The sequence below is a fragment of the Rhipicephalus sanguineus genome, chromosome 1 (genome assembly GCF_013339695.2).
Source record: "Rhipicephalus sanguineus isolate Rsan-2018 chromosome 1, BIME_Rsan_1.4, whole genome shotgun sequence".
Lineage (NCBI taxonomy): Eukaryota > Metazoa > Arthropoda > Arachnida > Ixodida > Ixodidae > Rhipicephalus > Rhipicephalus sanguineus.
Window position 1 is genome coordinate 212053231 of NC_051176.1, and position 20474 is coordinate 212073704.

Sequence of the window (20474 nt, forward strand, 5' to 3'; positions counted from 1 at the left end):
GGTACTGGAAGCACTCCATCGCTCATTGATGTGAGAGAAGCGCGAGAACAACATGGTTTATGTGAGGGCCCGGCAACCAGAGTGTATGCCATTTCAGTGATCACGCAAAGAGTATTAAAAATACTGGCAACACTTAGAGGAGAAACAGACTACTCAGGAAATAAAAGCTCAATAAAAGCACAATGGCACCACTCGTACGTCTGGACCAAATTCTGCATGATTAGGGCAAGTGCCCAAATTACAAAGAGTAACCCAACTGACACTTCCTACTTCGCTGCACCAGGATGCACTGAAAACACTGCTAATAATGATAGAGTCTACACCCAGCAATTGAATAAATAGAAAGCATTTATTTCTCTGCAATCTACAAAACAAATCACTCAGTGAACAATACAAGGAGTGTCAAATGAAATGCAAGAACATTGTTACAGTGAGGGAAAAGTGAATCAACAACTTTTAAAATTTGTATGTAACTGAAAAAAGATGACACATTCTGCTTTAAGTGGAAACTTGAGGGAAGAGGGAGGGAAGAGAAATGCTGCACAAAGAGGTGAAAATTTGGGAAATAAAAAGGGGCAATATTTTCATCACATGTGCTGTGTAGCACAGCACATGGCCTGTGAACAGTCCAACTTTGAAAAAATTGATTACAGCATATACCTGCATTCTGCCACACTGTTTTTAAAAGGGGAGCAGTAGAACACTCTTTTCAAACTGTTTATAAAATTTGTACAGAAAGCACACATAGAGGGAAAACTGCTAAAAGCAACGTCAATACACAAACTGTCTTGGATACTGCAGGTAATAAATAATGCATAGACTGCTGTTGGTTGTACACTAAGGAAAGTGTGATGTTTGAACAGGAGACAGCCTTCCTCCTCCCTTCCAATGAAAGAAAACAACGGGGAAAAAAAAAGGGGAGGTGTTAAACAGTGGGTGGTCCCCAGAACACCCTTAACAACATTCTACAGCACCAGACCCAAATCTGTGCGCTACTGCATGCACAATTGTGCATACTTCCATCATTCTAGCCACAGTAATCGGTGCTCTCACAGCACTTGCCCAGGTATGGCAAACTACAAAAACTTCACTGCACCTCAGCCACAAGTGTCTGAAATGAACCATGTGGTTTCCCCAAGATGCCACACACAGTGACTGGAAGCTAGCAGGCAAGAGAGCTCTGAGTGACCATCAGCAAACGTTTGGCCATGCGTCCCATGTCATGAAGAGGTGTTCCTGCGAGGAACTTGTTGAGCTTCTGGCACAGCTGAGTCAGGATGGCTTTCATGTGTTCTTTTGTAACTGCATTTTCTTTGTCCAGGCTAAGCACAGCCTCTTCAAGGTACCTGCCGGTAGATATCAAAACGATAAGACCATTCCAATTGAACACTACCATTACTCTATCATGGTGAGGCCATGCCACAACACTGTCTGAACTATAGGTGTGAAAAAAACAAGAAAGCCATAGTGCTAGAATAAAAAAACTGACACCTATCAGACATACAAGCATAATAGGAAAAAGTAACCAATTACTACACCAAGAAAGTCCTAACTGAGGAACTGCTGATAATATCAATAGACCACTTTCACATTATTTTCTTCTTTACTTTTGTTAACTTTGTCAAATAGAGCAAATAGGATGAACTGGTCTGAATACATAGTTCTCTGCATGCTTCGCAGAGAACTATTCAGGAAAACTATCATCTCCACTAACAATGATTTTTTTTTGTTTTGATCTTCAGCCATTTTTACCGGTTCCTTTTCTAAAGCATCAGCAGTGACACTGGAAATTTGCTTGATGGGGACTGGAGGAAAAGCCTGGTGTTGTAACACGTGGATGCATAGGACACATCACATGGCACATGTAATGTCATTCATTGTCAATGATATTCAAAGTGAATGTTATTGTGACCTTGTGTTCCTCATTTACACGGGTGTACAAAATGGCATTTGCCATTGATGTCAATGTTTGTTGCTTGTCTAGTGCACCTTCTGCTTCTTATTCTCCTCTGACAAAACTGCAGAGTTTGCTTTCATAGCTAGTGTATAGATATCGCACGCGAAATTCTGATACCCTGGTCACACTGGCAAATTTAGTGTAATTTTGAGCGAGTGCACTTACGCTCACAGAGCGTCACTTTGGTGGCGCGCTGCTACATGAGAAAGAGAAGTGTGCTTTGGAAATGATGGCAGTGGCAATTGATGGTTTAGTAGCGCAACATATATTTCTTATTTTCGTCAATACTCGCTGTTTAATAGCGTATTATAGGCATGGACATAATTTCCAATAAACTTTGCGCGCAAATGAAGTAAATATTGCAACCGCATAACATAATTGGTCATCGCGAGCCGAGATAAGACAATGTCATATTAAAGACGAATCGAAAACAAAAATGGCGGACTCCGGTGCAGAAGGGACACGTAGTGGTGACGGGCATTTGGAGGGTGTTTTGGCAGCAATCACTTGCTCCTCCCAAAGGCGTATAAGCGCCCGCGTCTCTGCGTCGGACCACGTTGTCTTCGCGGAAGTGGCACCCGTGGCACACGCCATCGCAAATGATTAAAGTATGACTGACCTGCACATCTGCAAGAAAGTAAACAACGTGACGGACGCGGCCATTGCACGGCATGTGCTCCCGCATACCCCTAGCGGACGTGACCGCAAACTGCCCGAGGGCGAGAGTAGCGAGGTTTTTTTTGTAGTATCATTTGATTGAATACATGGTAGTATTCCTAATAACGAGAACGATGGTTTAAAAGTACCATGATTGTCGCGTTTTGCATTAGCGTATTTATTTGCAACCCACTGCTGCCGAGGATAGACACTCCGTCGCAGCGAAGTGAGTTTGGCGAATGCGCTTGCTGGCAAGTGTACTTTGCAGCGAGTGTCACTAAGCGTTCCTGTGTGACAGCGTCTAAATGACACTACCGGCGAAGTGCACTCGCTCAAAGTGCACTTAAGTTGCCCTGTGTGACAGGGGTATGAGACATTGTGTGCATCATTTTGTGTTCGGCTTCGAATTTTGTGTGCTTGGTGCCATAGGGCAATCTCCTGTGCCGCCCGCAACGGTCAGCGGCAGCGTTTGCGCCAACGCGCAAAAGCTGCCGCTGACCTCAAGTGCAAATGCTGCCGCTAACTCCAAGTACAGCATGAGCATGACCCCAACCATAGGCATAGCACGTCCCCAAGCATAGCACGAAGCAGGGCATTATTGGAGTTTTTTTTAGGCTGCTTTAATCCAAATAAACTTCACTTTCATGTCCTAACAACTTTTTCGGACTGCTCAATTTTTTAAACTATTTTACGGTCCCACGCGAGGTCCGGAATATCGGTCGGCGACTGTACTGGCATGTTTGCCGCCTGCAGTCATCACGCCTCTGTGCATTTGAGGTGCTTATCCATTAAGGGAACGCCGCACTCATGCTGTGACGGTGGCTACTTCAGATTCTCGGTATGCTTTACCCCATAACACTCTGGCATTGCGGCAAAGCTGACTTCTGGAATCAACTACGGCCACAAATAGACAGACTCACGAAAGCACTGGTTCAAGGCTGAGCAATAAGAGACACAGCAGCCGTGGTGGCTTTAATTAGTGATGTTTCGGATCTTCAATTTGAACAGTCTGAAATATCGGATGCTGAAGAGTTTCGGTGTCCGCAATTTCAGACATTCTTATACAGTGACTGTGGGGCTTGTGGTGGTACTGCGAAAGTGTCCGAATTTTCAAGCATGTCCTGAAAATCAGTAGCCGACTGTACTACTACGACCACCCCCTTGTGAAAGAGAAAAGCATAAACGAGTACCAGAGAGGGTGACACGCTCCCTCTGGGGTGGCTGGCCAATGGGATGGATACTTGCTGACCCACGCATACATCAGGTGACCTGATGTATGACGCTGATGGAGTAAGCCGATTTTCTTATTAATATTAAGACGAAAGCCTTAAATGCCTCATTAAACGTGAAAATTGACCATCGGCGTTGGTGTCCCACGGCGTCAAGCACAGCACGAGTGATGCAAAAAATCATCACATGATGCTTGTGGTCACCTATAACATCACATGACACTTGTGGTCACCATATGACATAGTGACATCACAGATAGCTAAAATTTGTGATGTTATCATGACGTCACAAATTTTGGAGTGACGCCATGTGACGTAATGTCACATGATGCCGTCATCACATGACACCGTAGCTTGGTCAATAGTGGGCCAATCGCAGAGGCAGTCCAAAACCACGCTAATTGCACAAAGGTTTCGGAGGGTGTCAGGGCAGGATCAACAGATTGACTGAGAAGAAAAAGATGGCTTTCGCCTTCGAGTCATCTCCAAGGCAGCAGCGCAACGGGCTCGACGCCAAGACCCTGCGGTGAGAGCCCGGGAGGCCGAAGCGAAGAGGGCTCGCCGTCTAGCAAACCCGGAGGTGCGGGCCAGCGAAGCGCGCCGTCAAGCGGACCCTGCGGTGAGAGGTCGCAAAGCAGAAGCAGAACGGAAGCGGCGGCAAGAGAACCACGAAGAAGTGCGGGCGCGGGATGCCGTGGCTAAGCGTCAAAAGCAGTTGCTACCTGAGGTTGGCGGCGCCGACGCACGCTTAAAGCGCGATTTCCTCGACCACACGTTCGGCCACAGCTGCAAGGTATGCGACCGCTTGTGGTTCAACAATAACATGACCATAACATGACCATCATCTTTAAAGGGGAACGAGTCCCCAAGCTCATCGAGAGACGCCCTTCTTGTACTTTGTAAAAGAACATCTCTTGTGTATATATAATGTTTATAGTTCATCCAAATGTATATATACTTCATGAAAATGTATATAGTGCATCCAACCGTAAATTGATGAACATTGTGTATGTAACGCGTCTATAACAACGTTGTCACGTCTATATATGATGGTAGAGGAATGTGTTTGAACTTGGTAAAACAACATGTCTTGTGTATATATAATGTTTATAGTTCATCCAAATGTATATATACTTCATCAAAATGTATATAGTGCATCCAACCATACATTAATAAACATTGTGTATGTAATGCACATATAACAACGTTGTGACGTCTATATATGATGGTAGAGGAATGTGTACGAGCATTTGCAGGTTACCCGATCACCTCCGAGAAGCTCCTCTAACATCATTCACTTTGTGGATATGGCAATGAATTTTTTGGTGTGGATTCCATCGATGCCATTGACAAAGTTGCAGGAGAGATGAGAAAATGGCTATGAAGAGCGGAACACCATGAACAAAACATGCACTAAAAAAATAATGTTTTTTTGACACACGAAAGATTACCAGACACTGGGCGATATGAACAAATATCTCCTCTTTGCATGCAACGTACTGGCTACCTTGACGATCGAACCAGCTGCTTCCCAGATCACTGTATCATAATGATAGCAAAACAATGGCACCTGGAGCACATACTCCTAGAGCTGTGTAGAACACTACAAATAGCTCTGAGAAAAATATTGAACAATCAAGTCCAACTGCTTACTTCAACTTAATTTCAGTGCTGGCTCCAAGGTCTGCACACAACTGCTGGATGAGCGAAAGCAGCACTGGCTGTTGTAAAGGACATGGATGCTGGCCAAATACAACAGCAGGGGACACCATCTCACATGTAGACACAACTGTAGACAGATCGGCCACAGACAGTGCCTGGATGACAAAATTTGTTTTGGTAAAAGAACATGAAAGTGAAATTTCACTTTGTATATTTTGAACATGTAGCATAAGTTACTAACACAATTCTGTGAAAATCCATATGATCTATAAATTGTAAAATACTGAAAAAGAACAGATTGCTGGCAATCATTGTATTTACTGTGAATATTTAATTCGACATCTCACCAGACATACACAGGCCCTACAAATTATACATATATCACTGTCCCCATACTCTTTCAAAAAAGGACAGAACTTACCTCTTCTGTCCTCAAGATTACCAAGTTGTGTATGCAGTAGTCATAGGTTCCTTAGGTTTCGTTATTTGTTATTTCATGATTTTTCTTTATTATTGTAAAACTATGCATTTTGTTCACCTTGTATGAAACTGCATTTGTTGTATTTACAATGTATAATGTTATTTTTGTCGTCTATGCTCCGAGTGTGCATTCGGGTGCTAGGGTCCCATTAGGCAGAGCACATCTGCCTTTCGCCCTTATACCCAAGACAATTTTTTTTGTCTGAAATAAAGAGCTGAATTGAATTGAACTACAGCTAGCCAAGAACATTAACCAGCATGTGCTTGTGGTTACCTTAAAAGGGTAATGACACAAAATTTCGCGGGCGAGATTGCCTGTGGGATCGATTCCCGTGAACATGCGTGTATCGTCTGCAGAATATCAACAGCGAATATGGCTTGGAAGGTATTTTATACAAATTCTGACGTTTGCGTGCGCGATCGAGCGCTTTATGCCGCACCTCGCGGCATTGACACCCTCGAAAATGACTTGACGGTGACCCCCCTACTTCTCTCACGTCACCACGCTGCAGCCGATACAAGTTATGATGACGTCTTAGCCGCCATTGCTCTTTTGTCACATTTGGGCCAGCAGACTACTTCTTGGCGACTGCTCGCGAGTGCGTGGCCACGGTGCATGCATTGAAAGTTTCGTGTTTTTTGCGACAATGCTTTCCAGTTTCCTGTTCAAAAGGACTTCTTGATGTGGGCCGTGTAGAAGCGAGTCACAGTTCTGTGTGCTGAACGTGGTGGAGCGTTGCACATGCTAGGTGGGGATAGTTGCATCCGGCGGCTTGTTTTTGGAGCTCTCTCAAACCGAAACTGAGACATGGTCGGTAATGAGGAGCCTGTAATTAACAATTTGTCATGCAATGCAGCAAACGATGTGCTGTGTTATGACTAACAGGCCCCCAGCAATACCTTACAGCAAAAAAACACAAGGCCAAACTTTTCGTGTCAGTACCCCTTTAATATTTCTGTTGATTGCACTGAAAAGTAGTGCAATCAGTTTTATTTCGCATATATATACACATCTGTTAACAGCAACTCCACTTCTATCAAAGTAAGCTTCAGTGTTCTGCAGGGCAGTGTTCTTGGCCCTTTACTTTTTTGAAAAGTGACTGAGAACCAGCCAGAAAGTGCAACTGGATCCTAGTGGAAATGGAAAGACTGAACTATAGAACCAGAATTGAGCATTCTTTTCAGGACCTAATAAGATTTGTATTTTTGTGTTTGAAAGGCACAAAAACTGGTACACTGCACTGCCTGGTGGAGAGGCCTTGGTACTGCGCAAAGGAGTCGTTCGGATTGCTGCACGTAGTCTGCCGTTTAGGCGCACCATAATTTGTGCTTAAAATTCCTATGTATATTATTAGGCATCCCCGCTTAATTCTATGCTTATTACAAGGTAGGAGCAGGGTGTCTGAGCGAAATATTTTTCGGTTCGGTTTTAGTTTCGTTCCACCGCAAAAAGTTCCGTTCCGTTTCTGTTCCGGAACGAAAAAAAAAAAAAGTTCCGTAACGGTTCGTAACGGTTTTTTTTCTTTATGCAAAAATTTGAAGTTAAGGTAATCATAAAAAAACATTGTATTTGTGATGTAGTTACTTGCCTTCCTCTTAAGAAAGTGGGACAAGGGTAAAACAAGTTTTTCAGAGGAGCGGAAGTAACTGTACCACGAATTCCTACCAACTAACACAAACCAGTATTAATTTCAGTCATAGTATTTATTTTATCACAAGACAAATACGAATTTTTTAGTGGGCTCAATGCTTTGTGCCAAGGGATTGAGCACGATCTCAGAAGCAGCACGTCATTGAGTGTACTCTCTGATGTGCGAGACCGCTGTTCTGATAAAGAGATTGCCAGGCCTGCGCGACACACGCAGCACAGTCACAACGAAAGCTGGAAGAGCGGACTTCGTAGAGCCCGCTGGAGTCTCTTGGGGCAATAATACAAGTACACATGCAAGGTACCCACTACGTCATAAATCATTGCACTTTTTCTGAACTAGCGAAGTTCCCACTATGCCATTTTTCGTCATTTTTTGGAGGATCTTGGTACCCACTACACATCTGTAAGGCATTATGTGCACCTTGTGCTGTGGCTGATGATGATGAAGAATTATGGCTGAGCACTTTGCAGTGGGTGGGAAGCAGTGTTGTGGAATGGACGCCTCCATTAAATTCCTATTCTATTCCGGGGAATTATAACTTGCCGCAATTCCATTCCTTTAGATTCCTCGGAATGAAAATACTTAGCCCATCCGCACTCTGGGAATGGCTGGGCAGTTCAATTCCATTCCTGTAATTCCTCAACGTAGGAAAGTCATCTTGATAGTTTATCGAGTTAAGAATGAACACCCCGTAAAGCTGATGTCATCAGATGCATTAAGAACTGCAAAAGTATGCAAAACACGTTACCAAGGCCGAGGGATAGTAGCTTGGTGACATATCTCGTGCAGTACAACACCCTACTAATTCCCATAGGGGCAGTTCTCCCGCTACCTATAGTATTTGCATGGTCAGCATGTTTGAACAAATGGTGATGTTTTAACATTGTTTAAGCTTAAATGTGTGAATGCTAAAATTACGACATAGCGTATTTTTATGCTGACAAAAGTAGTAGTCAAGAAGACTAAGCAGTTTTGCCACGAGTCTGGAGTGGTCATGAATATGGAGAAAACTAAGATTTGGTTAATGGGGAACAAAACCCTCTAGATCTGCTGGTATTAGTCGAAACAGTGCACCGCTCGGGCACCTTGTGCCTTTGCATCGAATACGGAGCGCCGAATACGGAAAGTGCGCCTCGTAAGCATGGATGGGGCGAGGAGAACTTTCTGTGTTCGCCTGTGCGCAGGTATGCAATGTCTTCCTTGTCGCAAAGGCAAGCCATTTAAAAAGCCACTGTAATCAGGCAAGCCATTTTAAAAATACTGCTTTACCGTTAATTTCGAGGCTCTGGCTTACTAGTGTTTGAAGTTTGAAAAACAGCACGTAGACAAAACGTGCTCTATTTTCGAAAAAGACGCAATTCCATTCCCATTCCATTCCATGCAAAAGGCGCTTAATACCATTCCCATTCCATTCCGGGGCTACGAAAATGTGGAATGATTCCGGAGTCATTCCACTTCTGGTGGGGCAACTCCGCAACAGTGGTGGGAAGGATTAAACCACAGACTCTTTGCGCTATTAGCATTGTGTGATGACTGGTTGTTATTTTACTCTTCTGCCACGCTATATTACATATGTTAACACGATTCCTTGCCCGACATGACGCCTATAAAGAGTATTATTGCGAAGGAGTTGCAAACACCAGCGTGGCACTGTGATGGAAGACCCGATTGCCACGCAGATGGCGCAAGTTAAAATCCCATCCGATCCTAGAAATTTGTTTCTCATTTAATTTTTCTTATATCACATGACAGCGGTCACGGACACCGGCAGCGGCGGACAACTATGGCTCCAAAATCAGCTGTTGTGATCTCATAACAGCTTTCGCTGAAACAAACTTCAGCACCGACAACGCCCTCTCCACTTTGGCCTGCGTGACAGGCACGCAACAGTCCACTTGCATTAATATAAACATCTCTGGTTGCCACTGTTTCTGTTTTTCGCACAATTTCAACATATCTTTGCTTTGGAATTCATGCCTGAGGTACGCGCTAATACTGTACCCTGAGATACGCTCACATTGCATGAGCTCAATAGTTACAGATTGCGAAGTTTTCTCGTAAACCGAAAAACGATTGAAAAAATTTCGGTTTCACTCCGGAACGAAATAATGGATGAAGTTTTAGTTACGTTTTCGTTCCGGTCAAAATTATCATTTTTTTCGTTTTCGTTCCGTTCCGACACACTGGGTAGGAGTTGGCGTTGAAAAGTGGAGCTGCCTTTGCGACATTTGGTAGACACAAAAACCAGTGTCAAGCCACGGCACACTGCAGTGCACAAACATGAACCGCAGAAAGACAGGCATGATAAACCCAATGTTACTTTATAGATAGGGCCTCACTGGTTTGCCAGTGTATAATTGCTGTCGCCACCCATTTACCATTTATTGCAACATGTGTTTTGTGTACGACGTCATCAATGCTGCAGATCGACTGCACTGTGAGAATCAATTTCATGCGAAGCATTCAGCCAGTAGCAGGTTATGCCAAATTTTTTGCTTTAAGCCAAGTGTGATGAGCTCTCCATCATGGTAGCACTGAAGAAATGTTAAGGTGGCACCCATTCGCCGCATTTTGTGATAGCCGGTCAGCATCTTGGGAACCACAGAATTTGCAGTATTGGAGTCTCTCACTCATGATGGTATAGAGAGCTCACTGCGAAAATTCAAGAAATGAATTAGTAAGTACAGAAACTGTAACCAGACTATTTTCTCGAATCGCCCGATCAACTCACTGAATCATCGGTTGACACTCGCTTCCTTCCCCGTCTGCCTGTATCATGAACGTCAGTGTGTCCTGCTTCAAATAGCCTACACCACTCTTCCTTTCCTGTCTGCCTGCATCATGAGCGTCAGTGCGTCCTGCTTCAAATAGCCTACACCACTGCTGCACCTTGCTGTCACTCATGAATCTTGTGCTATACACATTACTCATTTATCAATGAATTTCAGCTGCAATGCACCCCTTAGCACGCAGAAATCGAATTACACCATGCAGTTCACACTTGGTGGCAGACTCCCTTATCCAAGTCATGTTTACATGGTCGCTGCGTGCTCAGAACTGAGAGCTGCGATTTCACACGGTAGGTGGGCATGCTAGAGAGATAGTGCAAGATATGTGCGCGTTGCGCCATTGGATTTTTCACTGTGGTTTTTATTCGGTGGCCAGTTGGCCCTTGAATGCCCATCATTTATTGTCGAGCATGATAAACTGTGCACGACAGCATCCGTAAAAAGGAATTAGATCTTATTATAACCATGGAGTGATTGTGGCCTCGGATGTCAGCTGCTTGCTGTTCAAGCAGTGCGGCAGCCGTGGAGGTTATGGCCACAACAAAGGCTGCCATCGTCACATGCATTATTTTACTGTTCTAATTGTTAGTCCTTAAACAAAACATAAGCCCACGAAACTGATGCGATAAGTAAGAAAAAAGCACCACAAAATTTCATGGTTGCATTGTAGTGTCCATGATCTACCAGTTTCAAAACTAAAGCACTGCTTCACTATCATCATCATCAGTTTGCGCATGAGAAGTCTCGGCAGTCCAGCAGCAGTTGCAGCTTCCTGCTTCCGGTCGCCATTTATCTTTTGCGTGCATGTGTTTTGGCATTTCGGTGTCATGTGATCATTGTTTATGTGTTCCTGCCAAGTCTCATGATGCTGTAGAGGCAACACCAACGATGTGCTTCACTGTGCTGCATAAGAGTTACTCAGAGGCTGACGTCGACTCAGTGATGCTATCAACTGAAGTGGCAGAAGTTTTGACAGTGTGCCGGAGGATGTGGCCTTAATTTTGACTAAAGTGGAATAAATATTGGCTTTCTAAGCCTTACGACAGTGCTAGTAAAAAGTTTTATACTGCTGCTTATGGATATTCAATGCTGTGCATGACCATGACATTTCATCATTAATGTACACACCGTGCGTAATGGTGTATTATTACGTTGACAGTAAATAATACGAAATAACTTCCATATAGGGATGGGCGAATAGTGAATTTGAGGTTCCAAGCGACTCCGAAGCGAATAGTGATTTGGTCGAATAATTTCAAATCGAATAGTTCGAATAGTATTTACCGCATAATATTAAGAAAAATGAGCATTTTTGTCATGACCCTTGCACAATATTTTTAAGGATTGGAACTAGGTATGAGTGAATGTCACTTTTTTGGTTTGAAATGAAGCAGCCTTGAATAGTATCAAGATTTGAATAGGGTGCAAGTTATAAGTGGACGTTACAATTTAAAAATTACTACACTAAGTGCACATAAGCCCATATAACACGCTTTTAAATAATAATATCTGGGGTTTTACGTCCCAAAACCAAGATATGATTATGAGAGACGCCGTAGTGGAGGGCTCCGGAAATTTCGACCATCTGGTGTTCTTTAACGTGCACCTAAATCTAAGTACACGGGCCTCTACCATTTCGCCTCCATCGAAATGCGACTGCCGCGGCCGGGATCGAACCCGCGACCTTCGGGTCAGCAGTCGAGCACCGTAACCGCTACACCACTGTGGCGGACCATATAACACGCTTTTAAACTTTAAAAAATATGTAGATTTAACCTTGAAGTGTGGCTTCGCGGCAGTGCAGATTTCCCCTGGATTGGTTGTTTCACGGCACAGCAACCAGACGCTGCAGTGAAACCACCTTTACAGAGGGTTATGTGCGGTCAAATGTATACATATATTTGTTCATTTCGAATAATCTGAATTCGTATCGAAGTGAATTCGAATACTGTAATATTCGTTCGAATATTCGAAACGCCCGAATATTCGCCCATCCCTACTTCCATATCTATAATTTGTTACAGCATTACTGCTGTGGGTCGACTCACCTGCTGAAAAGCCATATTATACTGGCCCTGACGCACTAGAAGAGTAATCTGCTGCAGCACAAGATGGGGGTCGGCAATAGGCACCGGTGTGTTCATATTGGAGCGACTTCCTATTCCCTCAGATGCAGCTGCGGCTACAGTCTCTTTCAGTGCACCATGCATCTCTTCTCTCAGATTGTTCACAAGCATCTCCTGTTGCCTGCATTCCAATGGATTAAAAATAAATCAAGGTTTCATGGGCACCTTATTCAATTTTAATCAATCAAATTGGCTGGTTCCTCATTTTACCACTTCAGAGCTTGATCTGTAGATGCATAGGCAGTGTAACTCACCCAGCCAATGCCTGTAGAAGTCCTGCCTTTAGGTTGTGCAGAGCACTTGTCACAACCTCATCAAGAGGAGCTCGAAAATCTGGAGGAACCAGTGCAGCTTTGTGGTCGCGTAAAAAGGTCTGTAGGCTGCGGTCCACATTTGACTCGACATTCTTCATGGTTTCAGAAGCACGAGCTTCACCCTGCTTTTCAATGTGCTGTTGAGATTGATGGAGAACTGCACACAAAAAAATTAACAGCATTAGAGAGAGATTTGCATACTCCAAATTAAACTACAGAAGGGATAACCAGTATAATGGTATGATAATTTGTGAAGGACACATGTAGAACATGAACACAAGAACTGTAATTTGATACAATTTATTTACCAGATGAACTTTCATTCACATAGGAAGGGATGTGGAATTTGACATTTTCTTGTTTCATCTAAATTTTCAGTAGTGCACCTCCATCAGTTTTATTGCGTTAATTATATGGACACTCTCAGCGAGTTTTTCCCGTCAGCATTGCCATGCCGTTCTGTATATGTATGTATGCATGTTATTATATATACACTCAAACCTCATTATAACAAAGTCACATGTGCCATGAAATGAACTTCGTTATATCCGAAAATTCGTTACAAACGTTTATTTGTAACATTGTATCTATGACAAGGCCATTCTTAATTTGCTTCGTTATAACCGATAATTCGTTATATCCGAGTTTGTTATATCGAGGTTTCAGTGTACATATATGCAGTTAAACACCTCTACAATGAATGCTTCTACTACGAAACAGCCTGTACAACAAAGCATGCCCCATGGCCTGGCCGGATTTTTACCTTTCCTATGTAATGTGAACGCCACTACAACGAAGACAACTACAGCAAATTTACCTGTTTAACGAAATCGATATGCTCCCAGTCACTGGACTGTTGCTTTATAACGAATACGCTTACCCATACACATAACATGCAGCAACCATCAATGGGGCTGCAAAGTCATCACTGGACTGTTGCTTTATAACAAATACACTTACCCACACACATAACATGCAGCAACCATCAATGGGGCTGCAAAGTCATCCCACGACGACTGTTAAGGTGGGACGTGGCAATGGGAATTGTAAACTTGGTCAAATTGTTCAATTTTTCAAGTTATTTTTCTGCAATCCTGAGACCATGTTTTACGTCATGGTTAAATATTAGACCAAAATAAGCAGTAGAAGTTAAAAAAAAAAAGTATTTTAATAGTGTGCTGTCATCAAAAACTATGAGGAAATTGGACTTCACAAAATGCAAATCTGCAGTTTTCCCTTGACACAGTGCCACCATATTGGCGTCATCATAAAGAGGACAGACAGAGCTCAAGATAGCCACAAAGCTGCATTTCTCCAATGAAAAATAAAACCAGCTTCCTTCCGAGTTCCATTTTCTTAGCTTTTACCTCCATTTTCTCAGCTTTCATTTTTTGAACAGCTGCTGTCAGTCATCCCTGTGCCATTTCACAACAAATAAAGATATAACCATTCCGTTTTCTGCACTTAGATCCTGAGACATTGGGGAGTGCCGTAAAGCTGTCCATATTTGTCTGCAAGCCATACAGATTTTTATAATTGGCTTTTTGTAAAAGATGTTAGTAAGACAATATGTACAAAAAATTTTAAAAAATTGTGTTTGTTTGAATATTAAAAAATAAACCAATAGCTTTACAGCACAGAATGGGCCCTTGTGAATATCCTTATGCAAAAATCTTGATGAACTTATGTATAATTCTTTAATTAATTTTGGGATGACAATGAGAGTCTATCAAGTGTTCTAACTCAAAAATTACAACAGATTTCAGTTACGATATCAGCACAACATATCACATCTGCATGCCAAATTTCATCACTTTATCTCCATAAATAACCAAGATAGTTTTCATTGCCACGTCCCCCCTTAAAGAACTATGAAAACAAGGGCAATATTGCAGCGAGCTGTTCTTCTGCCTGGGCCAAGCCAGTCTGGCAGGCAAGCTCGGGGGCACGCCGCAAGGCGCATGCGAGCTTCCGGGCTGGCCTTGCAGAGGTGGCAGCTAGCTAAAAAAAAAAAAAAACACCCGGCGTTGTGACTAAAGCCCCTCCATGCGTTTTCCGCTGCCTAGGTTAAGTAGCGCCAACTCGTCCTCCCCATCTCCCTTTACACCGGCTCCCCGCCTAGCAGAAGCCGAGGTGCCGCCATGATGTTTCTGCTGCTTTTCCGGTTGATACACCCACCCCATGACCGCCCATGCCCTCGCGACGCAGAAACACAGAGCGAAAACTCGCTCGGCGGCAGGCAGTTTACGATGAACCTCAAAACAACAACACTTGCGAAACGGAGAATGGAATATTTGCTTTCTCTCGTGTGCACATGCGTTCGCAGAAAAAAGATGGAAGGAAAAAGCGGAACGAAGCGGCTCAAGAACTTCCTTCCGGAAGTGGGTGTCGTCGTCGAAACAATAGATGGCAGTACTTAAAAAAGCGGCAGCAGACGCGATGGAGGGGCTTTAGTTATGACTAGCTGCAAAGTGGCAGCTGCATTTGACGCGCTGCAGATCCCTCTCCTCCCTCCCTGACCTCGTGCCGCAGCACGCCATGAACCTCGATAGCGTCAGGTCGGAGGCAGTTGAGCATTCAGTAATTTATACTACTCTGCAGAAGAAAAATGCATTTTTTCCCCCAAGGGCCGTTTGCATCTGCTCTGAATAAGCATTTTTATATCTCAGTATGTTTATCTGCTTTATTGAGGTCATTAATGTGCATGATGCATATAACCAAGTGACGCATATAACGAAGAATTATTGCGGTCCCACATGCTTCGTTAGAGGCGTTTCACTGTATATGTATATATAACACACAAAGAAAAAAGAAACAGTTCAGTAGAAAAGTTTGCCCAAGCGCACAAATAGGGATTTAAACCTGTGGTCCCTCACTTTGCAGCGAGACACGTTAAACCACTCCGCCACACAGCATACATCCTCCAGCATACTAATGGCGCCTCCACCCTGCATTTTACAGGGCGTGATCACCTGTGCTCACGCACTTATCTCTTGAGCCCCCCTTGCCCTCTTTTTGGCCGGAAAACTCAACATACAGAATTAATGGCTGAATTGAGTCTAGACATGTGGTAGAGTGCTGAAATAAACCTCGCGTATATAAACTTCACATTTTGATCAACACATTTATACTGTTTACCTGCTATAAAACAGGGTGACTTCAGCTTCCACTTTCCCCCTCCCCGGCATCGCTGCCTGGGTCAGTACATCAAGCTTTCATACAACCTGCCAGCTTACATGATTTCGCATGCCACTATCTATATGAATTGAGCAAAAGTTTACGGTAGGGCATGCACTTCGAGGCTGAAGTCACCGCTTACGAGACGCTGTGTGCATGACAGCTGGGCAAGGTAGTCACAACAGGGAAAGTTGTAGCACGAATGACGACTGGGCATGAACTTATTGTAAGCTCAATCAAGAGCTAAGCAGCGACTGCAATTTAGTTGCTCATCACCATTAGCTCAATCAAATAATATTCTCGGTTGAGTACATAGTCACTGGCCTCGAGAGATTGTTTCAACTACACAGCTCTCGCCTGTATGCTCCAATGACCACTAAAAATTACAACGGTAACTTATGTATTCCGAGTGCCTGCCATCTTTTTTTTTTGTCTCTCCAAAAGACTGCAGAAATGATATCTTGGTAGACGCTCGGTGCAAATTATGCAATTTCTGCCAAAATATAGCAGGTTTTACCTCTTTGCGCAGTTTGGCGCAATTGGGGCAGCAATCGCATCACTGCTGGCTGCTCTGCTGGACGCAGCTTCAAGCCCGCTCATAAAAACAAATGGAGAGAGAAAAAGCTGTGGGTGTGTGACGAATGTCTAAATTCAATAGTAAATATCGCGCCAAAATCAAGACTACACTGAAATACGAAGAAACACACAGACAGGAGCGCCCGTCCTGTCTATGTGTTTCTTCGTATTTCAGTGTGGTCGTGATTTTCGTGCGATATTGACTATTGAATTCAGACATGAACCAACTAGCCCAACAGCGAGTACTACTTGACTATGTAACTCTGCGTATAGTTGACCAATTGCAAGAAATTTTGCAGCAGGAAATTCACAAGGGAATCTATTGTTTGATACAACTTAAGAAGTGATGACAGCCTCTGTTAAAATGACCGAAATGTAGCAGATTTCCTGTGCAACTAAAGAAATAGTCCCGCACAGGTACTTTGCAACATTCTTCATTGGCGAGGTCACCGAATGTCCGCCTTGTGATGCCAGTCTACAGCGTGTGCTCATTGGTGCAGGCTTCTGTGCATCATATTGTACCCAACTATAGGCCATCAGTTGTACCCGACTATAGGCCAGTGGCGAGGTTATATGTGGTGTTTAGTGGTGCAAGGACCAGGTATGGCTAAAGAGTGCTATGACTGACAGATGGCGGTAACGTTAACCAATGAATTGCGATGACAGGACGTAATATGGCTGTAAACCAGCTCAAAATCAATCACCGTATAGAAGCGTAAAAGATGTATACAGTGGAACCCCGCTGTTACGTTCCTCACTGCTGCGTTTTCCCGGCTGTTACGTCGTTTTCCGCCGGTCCCGGCATAGCTCCCATAGGATACAATGTATTGGGAACCCCGCTGTTACGTCGTAACTGTCGGACCGTTCCCGTATGATACGTCGTGAAGTGCGCCCGGAGCCGACTGAGTGACTACCAAAGAGAGCGGCCATGACGCATTTTCACGCAGCTTGGCCTCGTTTGACCGTAATATTAGCCGCATGAGAGGCGCAAGCAACAGAATCTTTCAAGTGATGCAAACAAAAGCATGGCCTTCGAGATTCAAATTGCAAAGATGGCGTCTATGACGTAACTGCTCGCGAAAGCAAGGCCTTCGAGATTGGCATTTACTATTGACAAAAGCATAGCCTCCGAGATTTGCATTGCACAAACATGGCGTGTATGACGTAATTGCTTGCGAAAGCAAGGCCTTCGAGATTGGCATTCACTTCTGCCATCGCGTTGGCGTAGACTCATCATCATCATTATTTGTCGGAGAACGGGAGGAGTTCGAGCTGGTTGGAGCTCGCATGGTCGTGCGTGCGGTTCGCGGTCGGACTCGCCGCGCCGGTCATGATTGCGTGTGCTTAGTTCTTTCATGCCTACAGCTGTTGGTGTTAAAAAAATCACATACGTTGATTACATTTCTGTGGATAAGGCCGTCCTAAGCTCCGCGTTTCTATTCATCGACTAGATCGCGGCTGAGCGCGCCAATTTTCGTGCTGCTCGTAAGAATTGAAATAAAATTCTGTACCACTAAATATATATTTTGCCGTTTTCCCCGTTTTTCGGCTCTTACGTTTCCCGTCTCTTACGTTTATTTCCTACGGTCCCTTCAAAAACGTATCAGCGGGGTTCTACTGTACTATAAAAGTACGGCAGTGACACGTGAAGTGGTCTATGGGTTTTGAACATATGCCAGTAGTGAGGTCATTTTATAATTATTTGGAAACATGTTCCAGGAGCCCGCCGTACAAGCAGAAATGGCAGCAAGAATTACAGTACTTACACTCACGGGTGCCCTTCTGAAAGGTCTCGTTGAGCTGCAGGAACAAGTTCTGACAGATGCGGTCTATTGATGGAATCAGGGTATTTTGTAAAATCTCACGACACGCCCCTTGAACGTGTGACTGTACTGAGGCACCAATAGCTTGAGCTACGGTATCAGCCATCATCTAAAGGAAGAACAAAATATGTTTAGTGGAGGCTACATGTTGAAGTGACAGCACAAAGCATGCACAACATTATCAAGGTGACTAAATGGAAGCAGGAAAGCAGACTAAACACAGCAATGCCAACTGACTTGAGGCAAGCTTTTCAAGATATCTATGAAATCCACTGCGCATGTGCCCCTGCATATTTCAATCATTTAGGCAAAACAAAAATCTCGAGGGACACCATTTATTACAAGTGAATTTTACTGACTACCTTTATCCATAAACTCACATAGATTCCAAATGTATGCACGTCAAGTATGCTGGGAATGAATAGCAGATGACTGCAAAGGAAGTCAGCAGCATCAAGGAGTATGACGTTCATGAGCTGTAGTATTCAGCACTACATGTTGCAGTCACTACAAAATGTTCTCTGTGGATGGTGAAGCGATGGGTAGAAGTGATGCTGCAGTGTTGGCTGTATGTACTTACAACTTTGCCAGCCACACATTCAGTTTGATCGGTTTTAGCAGTGGTAATGCCTAGCATGCGTAAGTGCCATACTATGAACGAAACTGTTTTCGTAGTTCAGTTTTCAGCTTATAGATTTTAAATCAACCACTCCTCATTCTCTATGATGCAATCATAAAAGTGAAAAGCAGCCACATGGTGCATTACCAACACCAGTACATCGTCATATCGAAAGGCAGCAAATCGCATTCCCCTGCAGGCAACAATTGGTGGCCCCTTTCATAGAGGGGCATAAACAAGTGGTTCATATTAATATTACCACCACGTGTATCAGTACTGGCATCGGCGTTTTTCTAAAAGGAAAGTACATTGTCTACACAGAGTTGAAAATTTGGCTTGTTTGTAAAGCATTTTGAAGGATGCAGCACTTTAAAAGAAAAAGAGGCAGAGGACAGAGTGCTAAAGTTGCAACAAAACAATTTCATTTTTGACAGTTCGCACCAATGTCTAGCCAAAGGGGGGGGGGGATACAGCACATTGAAACATCTTAATGCACAATTGATAGGTGTACAGACGGGTCCACTGTTAAAGGGAACACTCGAATGAGCAACTTTCATTTTGTTGGCCCCATAACGGCTAGTGGATGCGGAAAGATTGTTCGTGCACATTACTGGTCTATCATAAGGGTTAGGAACTGTCAACCACCAGTAGTGTTATGCAGATCTAAACCACTATGCTTTTGCAGGAGAGCGAAATCCAGAGATACCCAAAATGCAAGTGTTCCCTTTAACAGTGGACCCGTCTGTACATCAAACAACAGTAGTGTGCAGTGGAATGTATCCAGTGAACTTCATTGATATCCACTGAGCTAAGGAAATCTTAAGAGTCGGCCTCTGGTACACCGGTATGTTTGACTGATGTACACCTTTCCACAAAACAGTAGCATTTTGTATACCACAGAATGATCATTCCTCTCTTAAAAAAATTGTTTCATTACTAAAAGTGCATAAACACTAACCTTGCTTTTGACTGCTTTGATAATGGTATCTCTGATCACTGCTTCAGTCGTCTCGAGCCTCCTAGAAATTTCACACCTTGTTGTTTCAATAACCTTTGTCACAGCTGGAAAAAAAAAAAAAAGGTGTTGGAAGAAAATACTGAGTCTTGTCAAATGTGTTTTTCAAAGAAAACATAACACCTACTACTTCTGCGATCAATTTCCATGATTACAGTGTACACTCCTTCTTTACAGCAAAGTTTTTAGCTATAGAACAGATACGCAGGGTGTATTGGGCGAGCAAATTAAGGCACCTGTGCACTGTTATAAACAAACACTATAAGCGAGTATTAAGCCTGCACCTTTTTGCACCACCTCAGCGGGCGCTGCAAGAAACAAAATCTATGGCATTGAGGCACGCGTGTGAAGGAAGCTGTAATGTCTCATTTTTAGTAATTTTTATATTTGTGCTAGAC

At 43.5% G+C, this 20474-nt stretch overlaps 1 protein-coding gene across 1 annotated transcript in view; it reads right to left on the reverse strand.

Moving 5' to 3' along the window:
- Positions 1-330: 330 nt before the first annotated feature.
- Positions 331-20474, reverse strand: part of LOC119406858 (enhancer of mRNA-decapping protein 4) — a 202582-nt gene continuing 182438 nt past the window's right edge. Inside the window, exons 21-26 of the mRNA XM_037673612.2 lie at positions 20020-20123; positions 18386-18551; positions 12807-13023; positions 12475-12673; positions 5497-5660; positions 331-1346 (exon numbers count right to left, since the gene is read on the reverse strand). Coding sequence (XP_037529540.1) covers positions 1163-1346; positions 5497-5660; positions 12475-12673; positions 12807-13023; positions 18386-18551; positions 20020-20123 — 1034 coding nt within the window. The 3' untranslated portion in view covers positions 331-1162. The remainder of the gene's footprint in view (positions 1347-5496; positions 5661-12474; positions 12674-12806; positions 13024-18385; positions 18552-20019; positions 20124-20474) is intronic.